Source organism: Lytechinus variegatus, chromosome 12 (assembly GCF_018143015.1).
Source record: "Lytechinus variegatus isolate NC3 chromosome 12, Lvar_3.0, whole genome shotgun sequence".
NCBI lineage: Eukaryota > Metazoa > Echinodermata > Echinoidea > Temnopleuroida > Toxopneustidae > Lytechinus > Lytechinus variegatus.
The window spans coordinates 32156921-32179073 of NC_054751.1; the positions used below are offsets into that span (position 1 = coordinate 32156921).

A 22153-nucleotide genomic window follows, 5' to 3' on the forward strand; every position below is an offset into this window, starting at 1 on the left:
TTGTCATATCTGTAAAAATGAAGTAATGTACAAATCAAACAATGAATTAAAAATGAATAGTATATTTTTTATAGTATATAAGGGACATCATCGATTCTTATTTTTCATGTGACTAAAATGTGCATATATGCGAAAAATAAGCGAAACTTTAAATGTCATAACTTTCTTATCTTATACATCCGATTTTGATGAAAAGTTTCAGCATTATGCTTGTCTGATTTTTCTCTATTGATTCAAATCAGCATTCTTCTTAGGTGGACTTGACCTTTAAACGAAAGACGAAAAAGTGAAAAGCATAATAAATTGCCAGTGAGTACACAGCCGTATTACAACGGGCGTGGAGGAATGTTGAGTGAACTCTGTTGTGGGATGACGACGTGGCCGACATCAGCGTCTTGACACCACACACCAATATAATCGATGTCAAACACCGATTCATCGTTGGGAAGGACCAGTTCGATATCGCCACCTGAATACGAGCTCAGAGGAGATCTGAATGTGAAGATAGAAAGGACAGGGAAGGTTATAGTGCCGAGGAATATGCCTCAGGCAGTGGCGATTGTAATTTTTTTTTCATTTATTCTTTTCTTTTTTTTTCTAAGGGATGGGGTTGATGTTTCTTTCCTGCCCCTCATGTCATCATATCCCCCTTTGACATCTTTATTGTTCTACATGTATATTCTTTCCCTATCCTTTTAATTGTCGTTTTCAATCTTTTCGTTTCCACCATAGATATAATAGTTTTAATTCTATTTTTATCTTATGCGATCTGCTTTCCTAACATTCTCCCCATGTCACCAAAATGTATCCTTAACATCTGTGTGATATTATACCCCCTGCCCAATATCTGTTAAATTCCCATGAGTATCAGTCTACACAGACTAAAATCAAATCTAAATACCGAAGCCTTCGAAATAAAAATAGCATTGTACAATAATTTTTTCTTACGTATTTCCGTTCTCATCCGGAACATTATGTCCACTGCTAGATGGCACTGGACCATTTCCTGACCAAAACTGTGCACCTGCATGATTATAAAATATAATGAAATCAGTTTCCATGGGAATTGTTATGAAGAATTTTTTTTTTTAATGTAAAATAATCAAATATTTCTAAACCTTCAGCATCATCAACGTGCGTCGTTTGTAATTGTTATTTGAACTAGTTGCACCGTTCGACGAAAATGTTTCTAAATAATAATATAGATATGTTTTTCTGATTTGCATGTACTGTATATAGCCTATCATGGCGTTTGATAGTAGCAGTAGTCTAATGGCAAGGTTACCAACTATATCCTCAAAGCTAATAGGTCAAAGGTCATTAGAAGCATAGTGCACTAAGATAAACAGATTCAAATTTGATCAGAAGTTTATCAAAGTGACACTTAATGAACATTTATATTTAAAACATTAGATTAGAAAAAATGTGGTCGAAATGAATTATAGATTTTAATTGTTTAAATAACAAAAAATAATATTAAACTTTTATCAAAGTGATGTCAATTTATTTTTTATATACTCATCATTTTAACGGCGACTTGAAAACTGCATGCCACTTTTGTTTATTCCCAAATGAGTAAAACCTTTGTAGAACATGGGACCATTTCATAAAGCTGTTTGTAAGTTTTAAGAGTGACTTTAAAAACGACTGGTGATCATTTTTTGTGGTAAATGATATTCACCATTAAAATGTTCCTTGGTGATTATACGTATAGCTCATAAAAAGCATCACCAGTCTTAACTTACGAATAGCTCTATAAAACACCCAGCAGGTCTCAATTTGAGTCTCCATATTGAAGATCTATCTTCAGAAATGTTCATGCGTGATATCGTGATACAGATGAAGGGGAAAAAAAATCTGTATGTGCCTTCCCCCGCCCCCATCATGGCACCAGTTAACCTTGTCCAAAAGGCTGCTTGGATACTACACTGTCAGCGAGTATTCAATAAAAGTATAGGCCTACGGATATTTTTAATGAGCAAATTTAGCATAGACAAACCAGAACAAGATCCATCGTAATTGAATCCTTCAAATCTTATCCTTTGATCGTTAACAATGACGACAGAGGAAGCAGAAAGTCCGAATGTTCCAGAGAGTTGACCGAGGTTTGTCTCCGCTGGAGGAGTAAAAGTACTAGGCACGGTGATTTCGTCAAACGAAGCCTTAATGAAAACAAAAAGAAAAACAGGACATGAGTTCGGAAATACATCCCATTTTGTTTAGGAATTAATTTGGGGACCATGTTCCTGTCGTTCCACGCACTTGCGTAATTTACGAACAGTTTTGTGAAACTTTCCAATAGTTTCCGAAACTATAAATGGAAATGGAGAAGAGAAAAGTATTTTCCATTAAAATTATGAATTATGTGAATTTCACTAACAACTCATGCTTACGCTTACAGAATACTTAGTATTTGTTAAAAATTTATTGTCCAAGGAGTTTTAATACTTTCCTTTGTTTGAACATATACAAAGAATATATATATATATATATATATATATATATATATATATATATATATACAAAGAATATATATATCATTAGTTCCCTTAGTATATGTTTCTTGATTATAATCATGTTGAAGCAATAGCGTAATAGGCAACAATTTTGAGGGGGACGAAGTCTGGCGTATCGGGAAAAAGTTATAAAAATTTTGTGAAAGATTTTGACATAATATTCATTAAATAATGTATTTCATCCTTCTCTCTTTCCTTTTATTTCATTTTCTCTTTTTTCTTGGTGGTGATTTTTTTTTAAAGCAGGATACGTTATGAGCAAACTGTTTTCTAAACTTGTGCTCGGTATGTGTTAGAAATTCGGATACAACAAATTAAACTGAAGAAATGAAATTCATAGATATTTGGGGAATATGTACACCCAAAGCAGCAAGTGTGAAGACCACAATGTCAGAATCGTGAACTTCAGTATAGATTCCTCGGTTGTAGGACTCGGTATACTCACACTGACTAGTTTACACCAGACAGAAATCCATTTCAGATCTGTGACCAAATCCCCACTTGGTAGATCTAGGTCCCCCAGAGTTTCATCATTCATCGCAACGTTATAAGTGAAACTATGAACACAGAAACCATCAATAATGACAATTGTATTTTTGAAAATTAATAAATATCGACTAAAACAGAATGTTGTATAACTACGTTCTTAACATTTTTTATAGACCTTATTATATATCCCATTTTGTTGCATATAATTTTAGTGGACGATTTTTTTTCCCAGTAAATTGTAATCGATTTTTTTTTTCAAAGAGAGAACATATAGAGAAAGTGAAGTATTGTAAACATTTGGTAAAATTAGAGGGCATTTTTGTTTACCTCTCATAGAAGGGCGTCACTCTAATAGCAAGTTGATTGAACAAATCACCCCGGGATAGCACCCCACCCCCCCCCCCCCTGAGAAGAACGATTGAAGAGAAATTATCAGGCGCGGTAGTAGACTAAAATTTGAACGGAATTTGGGGGGCTTGAGAAACGATCGATGTTAGTTTTATTCAAACAATGGAAATGGCCTATCGTGGATGGAAGGCTACAATGATCTGACCAAGCAGCTAGTCCCCCGCTCTTGGTACTCAAAATGTCTATAATATTATAACCATTTCACCTACATACCCATCAGGCCCCGATTGGTCTTTTATATGTAGATGAAGGTATATTATTTCACTGCACGATAAGGGGGGGGGGTGCAATATTTTTATTAAGAAAGAAACCCGCGTTGTTACTCTTTTCCAGGCGATGCGGGAGTAATCAAAGTGGACGAGCGAAAAATTCCTGCTTCCAAGAAGGACATTTTCAAATACCAGAGACTTTTAAGGTAATATAAGGTATAATAAAATGCGACAGGGAATTCAATGGTGCCAACTCCCTTTAATGTGGTGACAGGGAATAAAATTATTGATACATATTTGTAAATTTCATGTGCAAAACGTTTGCCAATTGAAGGCTTTCAATTGGCAAACGTTTTGCACATGAAATTTACAAATATGTATCAAAAATAATAATAATTATATTTGCTTATATAGCGCTTAATACTTACTTTGTCAGAAGTCTCTATAAGCGCTCTACAGTATATGCAGCATAATTACCCTGTTCAACTGTTACGCGCGCTGCGTTTTAAGGAATAAATTCCTGCCAGGTACCCATTTACCTCACCTGGGTTGAGTGCAGCACATTGTGGATCAATTTCTTGCTGAAGTAAATTACACCATGGATGGGATTCGAACTCAGGACCCTCTGTTTCAGAGTCCGGAGACTAATCCACTGGGCCACAACGCTTCACACACTATCAATACAAAAGAGTCAAGAAATTACAACAAAAACATGGATTGAGACCAATATCACCACCCGAAATTTTGATAAACACATACCGGTAAATTGATTCACCGTCATTCGAAGGTGCATTGCCGTTCTTTCCTATCCATACGTGTGTATCTGCAAAGTAACATAAAAACTTTAAAAGCGTTTTCTTTTTTTTAATCTATTCATCGGAGTAACGCAGTAGTCGGGGGAGGGGGTGATTTCTCAATTTCACTTTTTGGCTTCGGTCGGTGACTTATCTCTCTCGGGGAACATTTATTCCGGGTAAATCCATGGGCCTGGAAGCTGGAGTGTGGGGGTGCTGAAGCACCATACGCAGCACACCCCCCCCCCTCTTTCTCTTTCTCATCGCAATGAAATACATCAAACTTAAACTTTGTACTATATTGGCTAAAGTAATTATTATGAGAGACCGACATCATTTGCTATTTACAGTACCTCATCACCATGTGTAATTTACAGAATAAACTCTGCATGGATACTACAATACCCCTTGTATTATTTGATATTCAATCATTAATTGGGTAAAATGAAAGAGGGGGGGGGGTAAACATAAACATTATTACCTGGCCCCTTTCCATCGTAATCGAAATTGGTAATTCTGATTGTGTCATCATCTACAGCATACACGTTTCCTCCTACTATATGAGATCCACCAGATGGAAACTCCCCGATCAATTTACCATTGTATTGCTGCGCCCCTGTGTTGACAAAGCCTGTAAAGCAAAACAAAAATAAAATAAAATACAGTAGGCATACTTCCACACTCTTAAAGAAATCTTATCAATCTAAAACAACCTAATCATACAATTTTTTGGGTTCCTGTTTTATTATATTTTGTTTTAAATTTCACGATTATTTGCTCCTGCAACAATATTGCTCCTACAGAAAATCAACACTCCACATCGATAAGAAGCCATTTCCAATGAAATTTAACAACAGACGGTTGTTTTCCAACTTTTAAAGCAAAAGAGGATAATGCATATCTTATGTATGATTTATTATGTAATTTTTTTATTTGAATGTGATTGTGTGAAATTTGATTAATTGTATGGAAGCAAATCCTCCTAGAGGAAAACAAAATCATGGTTATTGTTTCGCTCAATTCAAGTTCAGGTGTGATTTGTATAGATAAGAATGTTAAATGATATCCAATAATATCCTTATACATTCCTATTTTAACGTGATAGCAATATTTCCACGATTTTTTCTGATTTTTTTCATATGTCATGTCCAACCATAGGCGGCGGAAGCGGGGGGGGGGACGTGTCCCCCCTAAATTTGAGGAGGGGGGGGGACGGTCCCCCTAAATTTGTAGTTGATTTTTTTTTTTTTTTTTTTTTTTGCTTGTCAATTTATTTTCCTACGCGTCCCCCCTAAAATTTTTAGGTTGAGAACCTTTTTTTTTTTTTTTTTGCTTGTCAAATGTTGTTCTTGGGTTGTCCCCTCCTAAAATTTTTGGCTTCCGCCGCCAATGTGTCCAACCATATACCTTGTAGAAATCTTACTGATATATTGTTCCCTCTTTTTAAATCATACGATATAGGACAAACAAAATTCATATTATCGACCAAGAATAACAGATGAGAGCTCAATTATTTTTCGAAAATTTCGATTTGTAGATCGCTTGGAGATTTTCAGAATACTATAAACCTTGAAAATATGGACACATATTTCGATCTTGTGATTACTATCTTTTTGATTATGGCATAATGCTGACCAGTGGCGTACCGTGAGTCACGGCATTGGGGGGGGGGCACCAGCAAAAATTTTGAGTCACCTAGTGAGCGCGCCAAGCCCGCTCAGTTGCTAGGTGTGCTGACCTTATAGAGATATTTTAAGGACAGTGTCATTAAACGAATATGTATGTCACTGATCACATAATGCGAGCGCGAAGCGCGAGCTGAAAATTTTTGATATTCAGACCTAAAAAAGGACATTATAAGCAAATTTTTGTAATCATGATATGTACCTGTCTCGCTAAACAAACAATGCGAGCGCGAAGCGCGAGCTGAAATTTTTGTATATATTGACCCCAAACGGACATTTTAAGGACTATATTTTAGGAATCTATTAAGAGTATACATATCTCACCATAGTTATCTAATGCGAGTGCCAAGCGCTTGCTGTTTTTTTTTTAGAATTATATGCATCCAAACACATAAAGCACTTGTAGTAATTGTAATCATGATTAACATCCGCATCTCACTAATCAAATATTGCGAGCGCGAAGCGTGAGCTGAAAATCTAGGAAATGAAGAGGGACACTTTAAGGCTTGTTTGTAGGAATTCACGAAGACCATACGTATTTCACTAACCAAATGAAGCGAGCGCGAAGCGCGAGCTGAAAAATTTGTACATATTGACCCAAACATGGATATTTTAAGGACTATTTTTTAAAAGAATCCATTAAGAGTACACATATCTCACCATAGTCATCTAATGCGAGTGCCAAGCGCATGCTGATTTATTTAGAATTACACCTAGAAAAATCATTTTTGTAGTCATTGTAGTCATGATTATCATACGCATCTCACTATATTGCGAGCGCGAAGCGCGAGCTGAAAGATTAGGAAATTCACACCTGAAGAGGGGCATTCTCAGGCTTGTTTGTAGGAATTCACGTAGACCATGCGTATTTCCTAACCAAACGATGCGAGCGCAAGCTGAAATTTTTTATATTCAGATTAGAAAAAGGGACATTTTAAGGACTGATTTCAGGAATTCATAACTGAAGAGCAGACATATCTCACTAATCTGCTAATGCGAACGTAAGCGCGGACGGGAAATGTTTTACATTAAGACCTATTATTATATGTCACTACATAAAACAATAATAATTCGAAGTGCGAGGAAATATATTTGGTGTATATTGACTTGAAATAGGGAGGTTTTAGTACAACAGGATTATATATCTCGTTAAACAGACAATGCGAGCATCAGGAATTCAAGACAAAGGCCCTGCATGAGCAAATTATGTTTAATAAAATTATGATATTTTTTATTGTTATGTAATATAACATTACATAAGTATAATATAATATAACATAACTAACAATAATTTCTTCCTTCCCACTACGTTTCTCTCAGTTTCTCCCTCTTTTTCTCTTCCCCTTTTTTTGCCAGCCAATGGGGGGGGGGGGGCACGTGCCCCCATGCCCCCCCCCCCGTAGTTACTTGCTGACACCTCTTGTAGGCAATCCTTGATTAACTGTGAAAATAATTTGAGGAATTCGACAGATGTTTCATAAATACCGGAATCAAAATAAAAGAAAATCGATGATATTTCTGAAAACAAATCGCATAGCATCAACGCATTCTTATGGCATTGTAATTATATTACAACATTATCATGATAGTGATATGACAGTTCTAAAAGTGAAGCGATATCATTATTATCTCGATTATTATGTACAATGATTTTGACATCTACTGTTTTTGTATCCACCCTGGTTCTTTTATGTTTTTTTTATAGAACAAATTCACAAACTAGTATACACATTTGCAAAGTGTAAACATAAACTGGTGTTTACAACATAGTAGTTGGCTCACGGTGTGTTGGCTCAGTTGGTAGAGCGTCCGTCTGACAACCGGGAGGTCAGGGGTTCGAAACCCTGCGGCGCCAGACCAAAAAACGTAAAAAGATGGGAGTTGCTGCTATCCTGTTTGGCGTTCAACGATTAAAGGGATAGGGCCTCGTCGATCTGGCGCTGCACAGTGGCCGCCGGGCCCACGATCAAATGGGCAAATTTTCGAAGTATTTCATTTCATGAATACGTAGCATTTTACACCAGTGACATTTCATGTCTATTTCGAACAATAAATTATGGATTTATCGTTGTTATGAAAAAACCATACTAAGCATTTTACACCGGTGAAATTAATTGTGATACTTTATCACCCATTAGTGTTGTTACAGCACATTATGCCAGGGGCGGTATTCTGAAAGCTCAATTAGCGGTCAATTATGTTTGCTGTTTGAATATCTTCCTGCCTCAAAGTCCGTGTTTACCAGTTAGAGTGGTCCTCATTGAATACCTGACCGAAAAGGGTATTTCCCTGGTGTGTGCCTTTAGTGGTAAACTAGCTGGTGGTTTAAACAGGGAGCTTAATTCAATGGTGGATCCAGCATTGACCAAAATGGGGGTGGGGCGAAAAAAAATCATCCACACTTTCCCCGATCGGCTGCTGTTTTTTTTTTTTTTTTTGGGGGGGGGGGGGGCGCTGGTCCTAAAGAAGTATTTTTAACTTTACTCTTTACAAACAACGTGATGTTTCTCATTAGGCCTAAATGAATAATGCGAGCGCGAAGCGCATGCTGGGATATTTTATAAACCGTTTTGAACGGGACCAAAAATAATGTAACCAAAGAAAATGGTGCGACCTAATTTGGCTTATTTCGAAGGGTTTCGTTGTGGTGCGTGCGTGCGGTGCGCGATAACGCAACCATTCGAGAACCCCCTCCGCTTGTCTCCAAAGGTTGAAATTGCTAATAGACAAGAGTGGCGTGTTAGCTCATCTTGGGAGCAACCGCGTAGCCAGGATTTCATTTTGGAGGGGGCGGTAAATGCACGCAAAGCGTGCCAACACTTACAGAGCGCGCGAAGCGCGCTCCCTAGGGGGTGGGTGCAGGGAGGGGGAGTTTCCCCCTCCCGCACGAAGCGCGAAGCTTTTAGTATTTCATGAATTAAAATAAAAATGAGCCGTTCCTCTTGTCTCTAGTACCTCCAATTCGGTTGACTATATTGTGATTTTGAATCTTGTTTCCAAATAGTGATTGTGAACGCACAAAAGAGGTATACAATTGAAAATTCAATGGAGGAAATTTAAATGATAATAACTCCGCGCGAAGCGCGGAAGCTAAAGCGTTTTATCAATTTTTCTTGCCATAAAAAGGGTCCCGAGAAAAGGGTATTCTCAAAGATATATTATATTATTTCTTTGGACAGATCAGATTTGATTACAAACAATTTAGCAACAGTGCATATTTTTAACTCGCAAAACAGAGAAGATTGGTAGAGGAAGATATTCCTCCCCGCGCAGAGCAATGAAACTCTGAAATTTCAAAGGGCGGACGTTTCATCAAATGTAGATATCTCTAATACCCAATCGGCTCTAATTCAATTAATTTTCTAAGATTATTGAACTTCATTACAATGAAAATAGTGCGCAAAAAGTTGAAACTTCTGTGATTTATTGAAATTATCTATATAAAAAAAAAGGATGCCTAATTTTTTGACTTATCCTGAAGCGCTTCATTGTGAATATAAAGAAACTTAAGTGTCATTCAAAATTTCAAACTGAGGGTGCAAAACAGGACAGGAGATGAATGTATACAGGGAAATGACATGAAGTTTAATACAATTTGATAAAAAAAATATTGTACTTTTTTTATTTAATACGACACGAATTTCATACCTTCCTCTTTTTAAATTAGGAACCTGTTTGCCCCAAAATTATGGTTGTTTAGTAATGAGCTGAAAAGCGGGAGAAGTTGACTTTATGGAGGTGACGGCAGAAACTGATATAAAGATTTTACCCGCTCGGAGCCGACCAGACCAGAAGTTGCGCGATCAATTGAAAAAAAAGGATGACTTCATATATTTACTTCGGCCTAACCTTACTCAAATTCATGCCCTAATGTATACAATTTTAACTTTAACTGGCAAGAAGCATATAGCTGAGGTGGAAAAACAGCTGGGGTTAGAGAAAAGGTGGGGGAAAACAATGGAGAACTTCAATATTGTCATTTAACCGCGCGCAGCGCGGAAGCAAAATTCATATATAAATTTAGAGCAAGAAGAGTGAAGGCGTTTCTCTTTTGAGAAAAAAATAAAGAATAAAAAGAAAAAAAACACACAAAGCTACCTTTCTTCCCTTCCCTTTTCCTTTTCTCCTCTCTTTTTTCCCCTTCGGTTTTTTCTTTTTGGGGACGTTTTTTTTTTTTTTGGGGGGGGGGGGCGACCGCCCCCACCGCCCCCCCCCCCCTGGCTACGCGCCTGCTTGGGAGGGATATATCAATCTAAATGGTGACATTTTCCGTTTGTAGGTGATTAACCACTAGGGAAGCGTAGTCAGCCATGGACAATCATAGCTTGATATTTTATAAAAATATATAATTTTTACATGTTATTTTAATCGTACTATAGTCGACATATCAGTGCAATTTTTTGTTTTCATTCTCTCAATTAGTATGCACCGTATACGTAAACACTAAAAACTTTTCATGTAAAACAATTTCATTTAAAGATTGAATATTACAAAATATTAACATATTCTTACCAATGAAAAACACAAGGAAGAAAACACCCAACTCTGAAGCCATGTTGACAAAATCTCGCTGGAATTCCTAAAGATAATGATGCAACTGATCCTTTGATAAAATGACCTTCTTGCCAGATGTGTATTTGATGGGTTACACGACTGCAGAAGCAGGGCAGTCGCTAAGGGATCGAGGGGTATGGGGTTGGAACCCCCCCCCCCCACTACCCTGTTTATCGTCGGTAAATCTGCACAGCCGTGCATGCAGGGAGAGGGAAAATAAAAGGATGGGGAAAAGAGGAAAAAAAGAGGGAAAGAGAAAAAAATAGAAGAGAAGAGAAGAAAGGAAAAGAAAAGAAAAGAGAAAGAAGGGGACGGTTGGCGAGGTTTTGAGATAAACCTGTCTGTAAATATATAGGTGGAAATAATAAAATACGGAGTTTGAGACGTCCGTTTGGAAAAATAATTATTGTCTGTTATACAAGCGCAGGGGCTGTTAGACTGACACCTGTCGGAAGAAAGGATGACTGTCTGGTCGCGCAGGAATGTTCCAACTGCTTCATGTTCCGACAGTGATTAGAATATGTCACGGTTTTAGGTCTAAATCGCCTAAAAATTCAACCGGCGCTTCATACTGACAATTATTAAAATTTAGCTGTCGGGTCATCCAGGGTTGTTCATGTGCCGACAGTGATTAGAATGTTCAGGCTGTAGTTCTAAATCGCCTAAAATTTTCAGCTCACGCTTCACACTCGCATCCTTCATTCACTGAGATCCATACCATCATCACAATTTTCTTACGTGTTTGACAGCGCTTAGAAGATTCACTTTCGGGTCAGTATTTCAAAAAAAAAAAAAAAAAAAAGCTCGCTTTAATTGTGTATTAAGATACACAACTTTGTTCTTTTTTTTGCAAAGCGTTTTACAACGTCTTCTTTTGATCAAGTTGGAATATCAAAATTTTGTGGGAATGATACCGTTCGTTTTCATTATTGCAAGAAGTGCAAATGTCCCATATTTAAGTCTATATACTGTTAAAAAAATCAGCTTGCACTTCGCGCTCGCAATAATTCTTTATTGAGAAACATATATCTTGATCTTTATATATAAAAAAAGTGCGTAGAATGTCTATAGTTGTCAGGTCAGAATTTTACAAATTTCTGCATGCGCTTCGCGCTCGCATTGTTTCATTAGATACCAAGTATACCAAGTTTCATTAGATACCAAGGAGAAAGAGAAGGCCAAGGCGAAAGCTGCAGCCCAGACGGAGAAGAAGCAGAAGGCAGCCGCCGCTAAGAAGGCAAAGGCAGCACCCAAGAAAGTGAAGAAGCCAGTAAAGAAGACTACTGAGAAGAAAGAGAAGAAAAAGACGCCGAAGAAGAAAGTCCCTTCCAAGAAATCGACACCCAAGAAGGTGGTAGCCAAGAAGCCAAAGGCTTCGAACCCCAAGTAGGCCTATATATAATATCTAGTTTTCATGTTGGAAAATAAAAAAAAAATCTGCTCGGATTCCTCGCTCGCATAAACATTTTTTAGTAATCCATTGTGTTCAAGGTAATATTGCTTGGGATGTCCTCTTTTTAGGAATAAATCTACATTTACAAAAATCGGCTCGTGCTCGGCACTAAACTTTTCGTTTTGCATATCAGTGTCGTCAACTCCTCTGCCTCAGCGCAGCGGGAGGGTTCGACATTACATTTAATCATGAATAATAAAACAATAATAAAAAAAAACGAACCAGCATGGACCTATGAAGAGATGGCGATTAACGCGAGCATTTCTTTAATCCAATGATAGTCACCGTCACCTGGTTATGTGCATCTTAATAAAAACATACAGGTGTTGTGACAATAGCAGTTACCAATACCATGACAACCAAGACGTAGGCCTAAATCTGATCACTGATCACTTATATAGTCGGATAAAATTCCCCTGTCTTAGTTTTGTTGGCTGATACCCTGTTTCAGCATGTGCCTTTCAATCCCGCTTTCAATCAACATGCTTCTTTTTTGGAGCAGCAAACTTGAGAAGCAGACGATTTCTGTAATGTATTATGATATCATTTGATCCGACGCACGTAAGGACCTCAATAACATTGAGAGATACACGGTCTATACATGCATGTTATGTGCCACGTATCTGGAATATTCTGGGGGGCGTTTCATCAATATTTTCGTCCGACAAGTTGTCAGATCTGACAACTTTCCTGGATTCTGATTGGTTGAGAAGCACTGTTACTATAGTAACTGTCGGATAAAACAAGACTTGTCGGATAAAACGTCTGACAAGTCCTTTCATGAAACGATCCCCAGGAGAAACTTGTTAAGATTGAATTTTATATGGTTAACAATCAATGAAAAATTTGCCTCTATATTAAAATATGCAGACAAATTAAAAGACATGGAACTAAGATTACCCAAAGGTAAACAAGAACTGCACATCGATTTTCCATGATTTAAAGGGGAATGAAACCTTTGGAACAAATAGGCTTGTGTAGAAACAGAAAAATCAAAGAATAAGAATAAAGAAAGTTTGAGAAAAATCGGACAAATAGTGAGAAAGTTATGAGCATTTGAATATTGCAATCACTAATGCTATGGAGATCCTCACATTGGCAATGCGACAAGGATGTGTGATGTCACTGATGAACAACTTTCCCTTTGGTGGACTGTAAAATACCCTCAAAATGTCTCTTTTTGCTTTTTCTTATGATGAAACAAACTCTTTATCCATGATGTATTCTTAAAAAATATGTATTACATGCCCTCATGTAGACGGAACACATGATTTATGGATAGATGTGATAAAAGAGGCAATTCTAGTGAAATATATACTAAAGTAATGGGGAGAGTTGTTCACAAGTGACATCACACATCTTTGTTGCATTGCCAATTTTCTATCTCCATAGCATTAGTGATCGCAATATTCAAATGCTCATAACTTTCTCATTATTTGTCCGCTTTTTCTCAAACTTTCGTTGATCTGTTTCTTTGATTTTTCTGTTTTCACACAAGCTATCTTGGTCTAAAGTTCATTCTCCTTTAAGTGATTTGTTATCAACTGTGCATACAATCTATGAAATATAAAGTTCCAATCGGCACGAACTGCTTCGGGCCCTTCTCACGGTAACGATCATATAGGATCAAAGTAGACGAATATGAAGAGAATGTTATTCAGATGACAATAACAGTCACCTGATAGTGAATTCGTTATCCAAGCGATTATGTCCATCTCTTGATAGGTCCATGGTATGACAATAAACTGTCTGAGGAGTCAACCCATGATTTTGCATGAGTACAACAGCGTCCCCTATACATTGCCGACTGTTGATTGTTCTCTGTTCAGGTGAAGAGAGTAGAAAAAAAACCCCCACACAATAATGTCCCAGAAGAAAATTGGCTACGGGTGCATGTGCTTTAACCCCTCTTTTTTTAGTGTTTTTGTGATTCTCCTGTTGGTTTGCTATCTTAAAGGGGGTACTGAAAATAATTATGTTTAAATAAATGAAGCAAAATTCACTGAGCAAAACAGGGCAAAACACTGAAAATTTCATCAAAATCAGATAAAATCTATTATTTTGTAAAAAAAAATACACACATCGTCATGATATAGTATAAACGGGGTGACTATGTCACGTCCCCAATTCCTTCCTAATGTTTATAATCGTAATTGTGCCATTTTTTATTTTGTGTACGTGTCCCTTGTAACAAAATTGTGATTATCAACTTCAGTTTGCTTGAATCGAGTTGTATTTGACGAATATGAGCATAATTATGTTTTCACCTTACTTGCTTTTACAATCGTATAGCTACACCGTTTATATTGTTTTATACAATAGTATATTAACTCTGATTTCTATTTCCTACAGAGCCCCTATTTGATTAATTACTTTCATTTCAGTGGTTTTTTATTAGTAAATAAATTATACGATTTGTAGTTTAAATCTTTACACTTTCCGCTGTAATAATATCATCATTTTATTCATTCTAATAGTATAATTTATATCACAGTCTTTGTTTATTTTTGTTACTTAGCATTGATTTTATTACATGTATGATGTTGATGTTATTTGTTGCAATTATAATTCTGTTTTCATCAGATCATTGATGAAAAACAGCTTTTTGCTGATCTCTTGTACCTGTATAAAATATATTCTAATTAATAAATACAAATAAGTTGCAGCAATGCTTTCTTGAATGCTTTCTTGAAGGATAAAATTAATTGATATAATTTCATATAATAAAATAAAATATAATGAGTTGGGATAATAATAACACCGTCCGCTTGCTCATGAAGTCATGCATCATTGTGCATATAACAGTTTCAAAGAAATAAAAAACTTAAAATGATCAAAGAGGGATGGGGAGGGCTCACTTTTCTCTGCTGGTGATATAATGTTACGGATGGCAACCATCGTGTCGATTCGACATGGTATATAATGATCGAAAACACAGTTTCAGTGTATTTTCATGATAAAAATCATTGCCCATATTTATCCTAGCTCGTTGCACTGTCACGTATAACAAGATTCAGGATGTCTAGGAAAGAAACAAACCACCAACTGAATTAATCAATATTAAACTGCCAATCGTTTTAGTTAGGATGACATGAAGATGATGGTAAGGACAACAATAAGAACAACAAACAATGTTCGTTTGTATACATATTTCTAACTATTTGTCACTGTAAATGATAAGCAAAACAAAACAAAAAACATTTAAAAAAGGAAGAGTGCTTGTTCCTCCTATTATCAAAAACATGCTTGATTCAGAAGTGAGCAATAATTAAAATACACCTGTCGTAAAATGAAAAATAGAATGCCGTTAAAAGTTCGGTTCACATGCCAATTTCAGTTGCTTAACCCCCTTTCGGTAAGCATACAATGTTCGGTACCGAAGAAAGTTAGCACCAATGACTTTTCCCTTTTCGGCGAGTCGGAAATAGAGAAGAAAAAATAACAATATGGGTTAAATATGGAAAGGGAAAGTAAAGAAGAGAGGCGAGTGAACAACGGGAAAGAAGAGGGAAGAAAGGAAGATACGGGGTAGGATACTCCATTCGCTCCTTTCTCTTCTCTTTTCTTTTATATATTTTCTGTCACTATCCACACTTTTAAATTTTTCGTTTTCATTTTCCATTTTTCTCTTTTTCGGGGGGGGGGGGTCATAAATAAATGTTAGAGAATCGGAAAATGCCCACCCGAGTAAGAATTCCCCACTACCCATTTCTCATTTTTTTGTCGAGACTTGATTTCATAACTTTAGGGGCCTACATTTCAAAGGTTTTTTTATTAATAAAAAAAATAGTGACTGAGCTATATACACTTAATTCATTATGCATTTATCGATCAATATTTAAAGGGTGACCGCCATACGCCTATGCAAAAATGTTTAAATTCGGTAATCAATAAGACTTATGGGGCGTTACAGGAAACTTGCGATGTCTCGTCCCTATTTAAAATAAATCTCAATTTATTAACTTAATTGCGAAATTGCGAATGATTTCAAAAATTTTTGCAACCCATGGAGGTTTATGTTCCATTTTGTTAGGCGATTTAAAAAAAATCATCAGTGGGTGCATGGTTAACATTAACAATAATGTTCCCCCTTGTACTACGACAATGGGCGAAGCGGAAATTTAACAAATCATGGGGTATAGGGGTTACATTTTTAATCGTAATTCTTATTTTAACCAGGATGGCCACTTTTACAGCTCTTTTGAACTGTCTGCCTATATATAGATCCTGAATATTATTATTATTATTACATGTATTATTATCATTCCGTTCATGCAGTTGGCGCTCTTCCACAATAAGGCTGAGAGCCAACATCTTCGGTATATCATCTGCATGAGATATATCGAATCACAGTGACTGGGAAGTGTTGGACTATATAATCCTCAAATTCGTAATGCACACGATTCTCAGTATTTTTTCCACTACAAACTGACAAAATAGTATTTTCCAGTTATACTTCTGATTAAAAGGTGTTTGTGTATGGGTGGGGCGGGGCAAATGATATGATGATCATGAGCCCTCAGCCCCTGTCCCCCGCATGTTGACCCTATAGGCTTGAAGGACAGAGTTGACATTTTAAATTTCAACTTTGTACGAAAAAAGTTGCCGATATACAGCTTCTTACGATATTTTTTTTTCAAAACGTTCTCAAAAATGAAAATCGTATTTTGCATGAGTTCGTGAAATACAGAATTTAATTATTTGAGGGTATAATATTGGCTCGTATAGCCAGATGATTTTTTAGGGGGGCAGGGGTGGGGTGAATTATACGACTGAGTGGACCTTTCAATTTATGATAAGTTCTGTACCTCTGTTCAGTTCCGTTACTTCCGGGGGCGGATCCAGCTTTCACCATTAGGGGCGGGGAAATATTTTCATCCATGGATGAAAATATGCATATTTTGCCCGATCATGCGATAAAATATATGTTAAGATTGAATTTTTAACTTTATTATTATAACCAAGACTAGATAAGGTTTCTCATAAACATGAATAAATAACGTGAGCTTAAGTTTTTGCATAACTAATCTCAGACTTGAAAATTGAACATTCTGAGCATTATTTGTAATCATGATCAAGACTCGCATCTAAACACACTCTAAAAAAAAATCAGTCAAAAATGACTGATAAATAGGGTCAACTGGGAGCAACTGTTATTCTAGTCATATTTGACTATTTTCTAGTCATATTTGACTAGAAAAGAGTTATTTCTGACTAGAATATATGTCAGAAATGAGAATATCAGTCATTGCCATATCAGTTGCTCCCAGCTGACTACTGGTCTAGTCAATTTGACTGATTTGTTTTAAGAGTGCAATAAACGAGAGAGTGAAACGCGAACTGAAATTTGTAATATACTGACCTAAAAAAGTAAAAGGAGGATAATATCTTACAAACCAAATAATGCGAGCGTCAAGCTCGAGATAATTTTTTTGGTATAAATTATAGGCCTATTATATTCTCACCTAAAAACTTGAAATTAAATCACTTTACGTAACCACGATCAGGATATAGGTATCTAACATTATGCGAGTGAGAAGTGCAAGAAAAAATTGTTGAGAATCAGAAAAATAAAAGTTGGACACTTTAAGCTCATTAAAAAAAGTACTAGCAAAAAGCGCGGACTGAAATTATTGATGATTTAAGCCTAGAATCAGGACATTCAAAGCACTTTTTCTTTATTTTTAACAGGTATCTAATTCAAATATTTGCGAGCGCAAGCTCAAAAACTTATTCCGATCAGAAAAAATGACATTAAGGCACGGTTTTGATAAAGATCGAACTGCATATCAATATGGGGACGGGGGGGGGGGGGGAGGGTGGGAGGTGAAACAACATTTTTAAATCTTTTTTTCTCTCTTATCATGTCATATATTTTGTTAATATTTCATTTTGTAATTGCTGAAACGCATTAGTATTAATTTCTAGTATTTTTTAAGTTTGATGTATAATTTGTATAATTATATTATAATGGATTTATTGTATAATTTATAATTATGTTTCAAATAGTTTGTACAAATTGTTTATAGAATGTGATTGTGTAATTTGATTTGAGAGAATATAATAAAACATCCTTAAAAAACAAATTAAAGTGAGCGTGAAGTACAAGTTTACATTTAGTTATATAATGACTCGAATGGGAACCTGTAAAGCACTGTTCATCTAAGGACGAAGAGGACATCGGCGTTACAATGTGAGTGCAAAGAGCAAGAGCGAGCTGAATTTTTAGGGAGCGATTCATTGGCTGTACCAGGATTTAAAAAAAGGGGGGTGCCATAAGGCATTTTTTGTTGGGGGGGGCCGTGGTGCATATACTATACGATTTCTACAGTTTATAAAATCTCGGGGGGGGGGCGTGAAGCGCGAGAGAAATGTTTTTCATATAACAGACTTTTTATTATTATTATTATTTTTCAGTTATTCCCCCGTTTCATTTCCTTTTTCCTTTTTCTTATATCTTGTACCTTTCCTCCTCTCCTTCCCTCTTTCTTTCCGATTTTTTTTTTTGTGGTTGGCTAACGGGGGGGGGGGGGGGGGGGGGGGGGGGGCTGGGGTCAGCGGACCTGGTATAATGCCGCTCGATACGCACAGGGCTCTGTGCCTCATGCCTTTTAGCCTGATGACTTAAAGTAGCGGAATGAGACTATATTTTGATGGGGTCAAAATGGACGATGTTGGGAAACATTTTTCCTTTTTGTTAGGTGATAATCTAGTTTTGTAATAGATTTTGACATCATATCACATTCACATGCAGTCATGTACCGGACATCATACCCTTTGCCTTCTCACTTTTGGGGTCGTTGAACATTTTTTTTTGGGGGGGGATGGAGGCAGAGCTCCTGGCCATCAATCATAATCTCTCAAAATATTCAAAAGACAATTGGGTCCCGGGAAAAAATATATATGTGTGTCTTATTAATATTATGTTAGAGAGAATGGAGAGAGATGGTGATTTTTATCAATAGAGAATCTGCTATATTTTTATCCAAGTAGATTTTTTCAATTCGTTTTGAAAATGGGGTTTGAATTTATTTGTTTCTGCAGGAAACTTAGGCGCGAAATTCCATGACATAATGCATGCATATATTCACCCCCTTAAAATATCTGTTTTCAGGGGAAAAAATAAAATAAAGTACCGGTACTTTTACGTCATGCGTATGCATTGCTGAGATGGAGATGTTTTGTATACTACAATCCACTGTCGTGTTAAATTTGTGGATTGACCAATCTCGGCTAGTATTCTTCTTTAGTCTGAACCTCGAATTCAAAACGGCCGCATCGTACACGTACGTACAAGGAATACAGTACAGGCTTCGTATGCTATTACAGTAGTTGCAGAGAGCCTACCGCCAGCTAGCTAGCGCGTCTCTTCTTCGGCAATGGGGGCTTTTCAGCGGCTACAGCTGTGCGTAGATCACCACACCCTTTCCCTCTCACCCTTGTGCTAATTTGGAACCTTCAGGCCAGGGACACCATCATCAGTACCTATGGAGTTGGAAAATATTGTTGCCAACACTGTGTACTTGAAGGCCAGGGACGGTAAGATATCAATGGCGGAATTTTCGTGTGTGACTTAAAAATGATAATGAACTTGCGGAAGTTGGTGAGCGAGTCGAGTCGGGTTAGCTTGCTAGGCTAGGATCGGCAATCGTGGGAGTGCGTGTAAACACACAATTGAATAGGTAGAGGGGTCACAGAACAGTCTCTGAGTCTGGCCTGTACTAGCTGCACTGTAGTAGACCTATACTAACTAGGATATATTGCATTGGTTTCCTTTTAATATTTAAGCCTGGCTATGTGTACAAAGCAGTCTGTTTTATGATGGGGTGTCCAAACTTCGTGCACTTTTCAAAAATATTCATCAGGCTTAATTTTGTTCACAAAATAGGCCTATTCATAATTTATACAAAACCAATTCAAGAAATAGTTACCGCATTGACGGCAAGATCGTAAACTTTAAAATCATGGGCAAGACTTCCATATGTCCCCTCCACTAAAATTGAAAAAAAAAATATGGAGGTTTATCAAGAATTATCTAACATATATCTAAGAGATTTAAGAAGGAAAAGTCGGATACATACCAAAATATGGCTTTATTCCGTCAAAAATTCGAGTGTGTGTAATTCCCAATGGCATCGGTTTATTTAGTCAGAAAAATAAATACCCAATACTCTTGGAGAGTAGACTAGTCGTAATATCGGTTTATGATTGTTATGAAACCCATGGCTTTCAACAATTCCTGCTAGCTCAGTGAGTAAGGCGACAGACTGGAGATGCTTCGTTCTGCAGCGAGAGGTTCGAATCCAAGTTCCCACCGGAAGTTAGAAGAAAAAAAAAAAGAAAAAAGAGAAGACAGAAGGGGTTTTGGGGGAAGTATTTTTTAAAATTAGTGGAGGGGACATATGGAAGTCTTTCCAAATCATATACGAAAACGTAAAGAAGGTCAAGGGGTTTCGCCGTTAACGCGATCTCAAAATTCTATTCCGATCGGCGAATGCGGGCTGTGGTGGAAAATCGTTCAGAAAAAGTGTGACCTAACTTCGCGCACCAAAGCTTTTGCAGTGATGCCAAGTTCTAAGACCAGCTATGCGTGAGATTTTCTGTGAATCTGAGTGAGATCACAGACATTGTGTACTATGTATATACATGTAGGGAAAGGCTGTGATAGTTGCGTGATACAGGGATTTGAGGGGATGAACAAGAGTCCAAAATGCTTGAGTCTCACGCATAATGCGTGAGACTTGGTAGCTCTGTTTTTGTGGAGATTTAAACAAAAACTCAAGCTCAAAAAGTGAAATATTTATATCAGATTGATGGCAAAATGATATGGAATCAGTTAGTACCACATTTAACTCACATTTTCGATGATTTCTTGCAAAATGGTGATATCGTGATGCTTGTTGATTTCTTCAAAACGGGCGCTAGCGGTGACAAATTTGCCGATCTTTTGCCAATATTTTCATGAATACTGAACTCATCCTAAAGAAATTTTCATTGAAGGGTAATTTTAGGTCGCTTTTCACGTTCATGATGTCAGATTTTAAGGATATTGGCTAGTTTTTTAGATAATGACCGTCCGCGAAGTATGGACACGCGCGAAGTTTGGACTCACTGCCATACTATTCAAGTAATGCATGCAGCCTGAGTGCATTAGTGGAAATGCAGAGCACGCGAGGTTTCTTTAGATAGGTGCCGCACTGCTTGAGCCGCTGGCGGCGAGTGCCCAGTGTGCACCATCTGAAGAAACCGAGCTTTCTCTGCATTTACTTTTACGCACGACAGAGCAAGTGCATTATTTGTTTTATAAAATAGCAACACAGAAACAAATTCTTGAAAAGTTACAGTTCAGTTTTGTTGGAATTCTCCTAGTCTGCTTGAGCATGCAATGTCAATTTTTGTTGCGCACCTTTTGCACTGCCGTGCATGCACAAAAAAAGTTGGATGTCATGTGACGCGTATTGGCCAATCGCGATGCTTGAAATAATACACCTATTTTATAAATTACACTACTACAGGAAGAATGAATCCCACTTCTGGTGTCCACAACACTCGGCTTTTATGGCTTGATTTTTCTGTGCGCAGTGGCATGTATATAAAGGAAGTGTTTATAATGTAATGAACCCTTGGTGTTAGTCTAGATCTACCCACAACTGTTGATGATGATGCCTGAGGCTGATGGCAATTTTGAAGATTGACTTGACCCAGTGGGTGTTTCAAAAAAGCTGTTTGTAGATTTAGAGTGATTTTATTTGCTGGTGAACCAACCTTACAATCGCCAATGACCATTTAATGGTGAATATTATTTATCACAAGAGAGGGTCACCAGACACCAGTCGTTCTTAAGTTCACTTTTATGAACAGCTTTAATTTATGAAACAGCCCCCTCAAGTCGATGATGGTTTGTGAAGTACATACTACGCTACACTACACGATGGTAATTGGACCATTGATTTATGACTGGTTAGAATTTTTGTAAAAATAGGTATCATATACTTGGTACATAGAATGGATTTCCTAGGCATCTTAGATGTACAGTTCTTCAAGA

At 36.9% G+C, this 22153-nt stretch overlaps 3 protein-coding genes across 4 annotated transcripts in view; 2 read left to right on the top strand and 1 right to left on the bottom strand.

The window, feature by feature from the left end:
• Positions 1 to 200: 200 nt before the first annotated feature.
• Positions 201 to 4466, bottom strand: LOC121425563 (protein Skeletor, isoforms B/C-like). Its single transcript, XM_041621648.1, has 5 exons — positions 4382 to 4466; positions 2962 to 3073; positions 2000 to 2162; positions 949 to 1024; positions 201 to 492 (listed from the first exon to the last, which is right to left on the bottom strand). The coding sequence occupies exons 2-5, from the start codon at positions 3052 to 3054 to the stop codon at positions 327 to 329; spliced, it is 498 nt and encodes a 165-aa protein (XP_041477582.1). The 5' UTR covers positions 3055 to 3073; positions 4382 to 4466; the 3' UTR covers positions 201 to 326.
• A 6248-nt stretch (positions 4467 to 10714) lies between these two features.
• Positions 10715 to 12045, top strand: LOC121424705 (histone H1, early embryonic-like). Its single transcript, XM_041620455.1, has 2 exons — positions 10715 to 10789; positions 11821 to 12045. Exons 1-2 carry the CDS (start codon positions 10715 to 10717, stop codon positions 12043 to 12045), a joined length of 300 nt encoding a protein of 99 aa, XP_041476389.1.
• A 7314-nt stretch (positions 12046 to 19359) lies between these two features.
• Positions 19360 to 22153, top strand: part of LOC121424943 (G protein-coupled receptor kinase 5-like) — a 79119-nt gene continuing 76325 nt past the window's right edge. For both annotated transcript variants that reach the window (XM_041620840.1, XM_041620841.1), the window contains exon 1: positions 19360 to 19647. In XM_041620840.1, the coding sequence (XP_041476774.1) occupies positions 19596 to 19647 (52 nt within the window). In that variant the 5' untranslated portion in view covers positions 19360 to 19595. The remainder of the gene's footprint in view (positions 19648 to 22153) is intronic.